The sequence below is a fragment of the Lemur catta genome, chromosome 7, assembly GCF_020740605.2.
Source record: "Lemur catta isolate mLemCat1 chromosome 7, mLemCat1.pri, whole genome shotgun sequence".
Classification (NCBI taxonomy): Eukaryota; Metazoa; Chordata; class Mammalia; order Primates; family Lemuridae; genus Lemur; species Lemur catta.
In genome coordinates, this window is record NC_059134.1 from 10,726,276 (window position 1) to 10,731,308 (window position 5,033).

At 52.3% G+C, this 5,033-nt stretch overlaps 1 protein-coding gene across 1 annotated transcript; it reads right to left on the reverse strand.

Annotated features, from left to right (window-relative positions):
* Positions 1-1,928: 1,928 nt before the first annotated feature.
* Positions 1,929-2,875, reverse strand: LOC123641236 (thioredoxin-like protein 1). The gene has a single exon (XM_045555786.1). The coding sequence runs from the start codon at positions 2,833-2,835 to the stop codon at positions 2,056-2,058; it is 780 nt and encodes a 259-aa protein (XP_045411742.1). The 5' UTR covers positions 2,836-2,875; the 3' UTR covers positions 1,929-2,055.
* Between the last annotated feature and the right edge of the window lie 2,158 nt (positions 2,876-5,033).

The window sequence follows — 5,033 nt, forward strand, 5'->3', positions numbered from 1 at the left end:
GATCCTTGCCCTTCCGCTATGTGAGGACACAGCAAGAAGGCACGGTCTGTTGGCCAGGAAGAAGCCCTCACTGGACATCCAATCTCCCTATGCCTTGATCTCGGACTTCCAGCGTCCAAATCTGTGAGAAATAAATGTCTGTTTATGAATATCCAGTCTATGGTACCCAGAAGAAGTAAGACAGAGTCAAAGCCAAGTACTCAGGACACCCCCAGTTCTGTTTGCTTGGACTCTGTGAAGTCAGGCCTCCCAGGCAGCTGAATTCTAGGTCTCAGGGAGGTGGAGCCTGCAAGGGCTCCCTTGAAGGAATGTGGATGCGTCAAACAAGCCCGATGAGCCACCTCCAGGCTGCGAACCCTTCCTTTCCGACCCCTGGAGGCACACCCATGCTCAGGGACACTGATGCACCACTTTGCCAGAGACAGCGGCGCTATAGTCCAACACATTTGCTGAGTACTTCCCAGGGAACACATCCCATTCTAAATGTGAGGGTGCAGAGAGCAATGCCCCTTTGTTCCCAAACCCCTTTCCAGGGCCCAGATCGGCCTTGGGGTCAGGGGTGCACAGAGGGAAAGTTGCAGTCACGCATGCAAAGAGCACGTCCCGCGGGGCTTGCTGTCCTCCCTGCTCCGGGCTGAGGCACGTGCTGCACCCCTCCTGTGTCTCTGGGGCCCCACCTGGGGTGTCCCTAACACTGTGCATACTGCATGTTGTGCTGAGGGATGACAGCCAACACTGCCCCGGCCATGGCCCTGCCACATACACCCCTAGCCATGAATAAGGGCCTGGGCCACCTATTTGTGGGAAGCTGACGTCTGATAACGGTGCCTAGAACAGGCGGTCTCAGGAGACAAAGGCTCCACGGATGGGTTGGAGGGCTGGGGCTGGTGGATTCAGGGAGGAGCACTGGACGGCTCAGGGAGCTGAGGGAGTGAGACTGGGGCTCAGGTTCACTATCCAGTAAACTAGGAAGCGTGTTTGTCTGTTTTTTAAAAGCCTAAAGGTGCCACTTTCTCTTCTCTGGTGTTTCCTTACCTCCTCCCCACCTCCCACACACCTCTTAAGACAACTGGGGTCTTCTCTTCTGTGTCTCTACTATCTCACATCAGTCGGTTACAAGCTCCCGTGTGTGGATTTGGTTAAAGCACCGTTGCTCCATGTAGGCTCTTTCTTTACCTGGCACGTGTCAGGACTGTGCCCACTGTGGGGGGCTTCAGACTCAGCCCCTTAGAGTGCCTGGCACAGGGCCCAGGCCCAGGTGGGGCCACAGGGCTTTCCCTGTGAGGACGTGAGGCTCCCCTCCCCCGCCCTCGAGCGGGCTGGCAGTGGAGGAGGAGATGGCATTACAGGGGGGCTTCAGAGAGCCAGCGAGACACTACACCCAAACACAGACTCCAGGAAGCTAGCGGAAAAATTGCTGTTTCCTATAACCTTCAACTCTACTGCCAAGCCATTGCACTCTTGGGTAGACACACAAGAGAAAATGAAAACAGGCAACTGCAAAAAGACTGGTGCAATCATGTTTAAGGCAGCTTTGTCATAGTCCTGTATTGGCTTAAACAGTGTTTCTTCAAAATCCATGTTCACCTGGAACTTTAGAATGTGACCTTATTTGGATGTAGGGTCTTTGTAGGCATAATTAGTTAAGTTGAAATTTGGCCGTCCAGGGTGGGCCCTGATACAGCACATCTGGTGTCCTGGGACATGGAGAAGCAGAGATGCACAGGGAGAATGCCACGCAAAGACAGAGGTGTCTGTCAGCTGAGGAAGCCAGGGACTGCCAACAACCACCAGACGCAGGAAGAGCTGGGAAGGATTCTTCCCTGGAGCCTTTTTTTTTTTTTTTTTTTTTAAGCTTGGCAAAAGTAATGACTTTTATTTACAATTGCATGTATCAAGATTACAATAGAAACACTAGTGATACCATCTGAACAAAAGCAATGATTTATTGGTAATGGCAATGAATGAAACATTGACAGTCTCTGGCGAGAATCAAGCAATTATCCAGGAGCTGTAGATCTGATTGCAATATGGTCTTCCAGTGTCTTTTGTACCTTAGTGGCTTTCTCCTTTTTTGCCAACTACTCGTTTGAAGTCATTCATATTTGTTGCCTGGACTGGAGTACCAATAAAAGTAAAATATGAAATTCTTGTTGTTTCTTCTTCACCTTGATTGGACTGAACAAATATAGTTACACTGTTAACATTCTGAAACTTAACATAACGAAGCGGAACAATGCCATCTTCTTTAATATCATCCTCTGTCAGTTCCAGAGCTTGAGTTGGTTCACTTCTTTCTGCCTCTTCAAAATCCATAGATCGGGGTAGGTTGATAAAAATTTTTACATATTTAGGACCTTGACCATTATCTGGCCCTTGAAACTTCATGGAATAAAGCTTAACAGGTTGATTAAATGCCACAGTAATAAGTAGCTGTTCATCACAGTCAGATTCCAAGAAGCTCAGGTCTTTTCGTAAACAGTTGTCAAATCCATGCTCATCACTTTCATTAAGACATTCACAACCAGCTTTGTTAATAAAAGGCATTAAATCCATATAGCCTTTTGGAATGTCTGTGTCCTCATTGCTTCCAGGGTCATTTTCTAAGTGCTGCTTGATTTTTTCTTCTAATCCCACAGCATCTGCTCCTTGATATTGATCAATTCTTACTTTGTTTCGGAAAAACAAAAACGTAGGTGTTGCAGATATATTATTGGTGGCAGCTGTTCCCTGACACTGATGTACATCTACTTCCAAGAAAACAGCCTGTGGATATTTATTACTCATAGAACTGAATGCTGGGGCAATCCTCAAACATGGTCCGCACCCTCTCATGGTGAACTTGACCACGGTGAGTCTCGAGCCCGCGCCGCTGAGCCTGATCCGCTCTCTACACGGTGAGCCTGGCTCACTCTCTACACGGTCAGGCACACAGGCGAATCCTGCGTCAGCAGCTGAGTGAGTGGAGCCAGGCAAACCCAGCACGCTGTGTGGTCCCACTTACGTGACAGTGTGAACACACAGAATCAGTCCTTAGGACTAAAAAGTTAGAAAAGTTGTTGCCTGGGAAGGGGCAACTGGAGACCTTTCTGCAGTGAAGTGTTTTGTCCCTTAGTGTGAGTGTGGGACGCATGGGCCACATACTAGTCCACAGCCATTCAATCACACCGCTAAGACTCATGTATCTCACTGCCTGTACATATTTCCCTAGAAAGAGCACACGTGACAGGAGGGACGAGATGGCCGACTAGAGAAACCGATCACCAAGTGTCTCAGAAAGAAGAAAAAGTGTTAGTTGACCAAAATAAACAGCTCGGTTGTAACTCTAAGGGAAAAGTGCCAGAACCTGCCGGAGATTCCACAGGAAGAAGTTGTGCAGTGGAACAAGAGGGCGCAAGACGTTGCTAGAAATCAACCCCCGAGAGGCTTGGAGCCTGGCAGAAAGGCTGCCCCTGGCGTCTGGGGCCTCCAGCCTGCGGACGGATGTAGTGCCCAGGGATCTCCAGCGGAGCCATCCAGCGATCCAGGCAGAGGCATGTGAGGCCACCCGTACCCGAGCCCTGGCCCCAGCCACGGCTCTGCGCAAGCACCACTGTGGCCAATTAGCACCGCAGGTCCCTGGACACGCCACTGCCGAGGGCAAGGAAGAAGGCACCAAGCAATCTGCAAGCGCGCCTCTCCACCGGAGGAAAGTTTTCTCTGTGGCTGTAGGCGCGGGGTCCAGGTGCCATGACCGCAAGAGTTTATCCTGAAGCCACTGTCAGGAGACATCAGGAATGAAAAAAATGGTGGATTGGAAGCAGCCTGCAAAACCACAGCTCCCAAGGAAGGAAGAGTAAAGAGGAAGCAGGTGCCTACCTACAGACAGCTATTCTTGTAAGGAACATTGCGAAACCACAGAGAAGCAGCGTGGGACTCTCAGTGTGGAAAAAAATAAAAAGGGTGATGGGGGTTACATTTGATAACATCAAAGCACGTGTTCGGGGAAGACTGGCAGGGTGGAGCACTGGGGCACCGTGTTCACCCGGCAGGCACTGTGTCTGAGCTGTGAGAAGGCTCTCTCTGCTGCCGCAGATCGGGGACCTGCCTGGAGCCTGTGCAGAGTCCTTGCACCAGACAACAGGTGCGGTGGGGATCGGGCAGCAGCTGAAGGCATCCTGAGCCCTCCGGCGCACAGCACCAGGTCAGCACGGAACTCGGCTTTGCGACTGTGGCCTTCATATTGCCCCCACCAGACCTGGAGGCTCCTCTGAGCTGTACCTGGAGGATCCAAGAGCCCCTCCCCAACAGCACGGTGGGATCTGAGCACGTGGGCTCCACCCTGGGAAGCTGTACACAACTGCTTCAGTAGGCCCTGGGGGACTTGGGGGAAACTCCAGTTTGAGGCTGTCCCAGTGAACCTCAGGAGCTTGAGCAGTTTGCTGGGCTCTCAGCACGGCTGACACTAAGGGTCCCAGTTCCTCAGTGGCGGGACTGAGTAGGAAAGAGGCTGTGCCTCCTCTGATCTCAGCCAGGCTGGGCTGGGACCCAGTGGCTGGCTGCAGCCAGGCAGGAGGGCCCTTCCTGCTGCTGCTGCTGGGCTGTGAACTGTAAGCCAAGCCTCCAGTAAATCAGGCAGTGTGCTGGCTGGTGCTGAAGGAAGTCCTCCTCTCTGGGACTGCAGTGACAGCACCAGAGCTTTCTCTGGTCCAGGCCTGAAACACATAGGCTGGAGAGATGGGGCACAGCTCACCCAACCTCACTCTCCACTGTCCTTTCCGGCCAGTCCCTGGCCCTGGATGCCTCTCCTGCGTGAGCTGCAGCAATGAGAACCCACCCCAGCTGCTGGCGTTGTCCCTGCCACAGGCTACCTGGGTCTTAATCCCTTCTCCTTCCTGAATGGACACCTAATCCAGATCTACTTCCACCTGCTCTGTGTGCTCTTGGTCCTGACAGGCGGGGACATCCCATGGGTTGACAGGTGAGGCCCGTGCAGCACCTTAGTCTGGGGAGGGCAGCCTCCAGCAGCGCTGAGTCCCACCCCTCCCCCACGC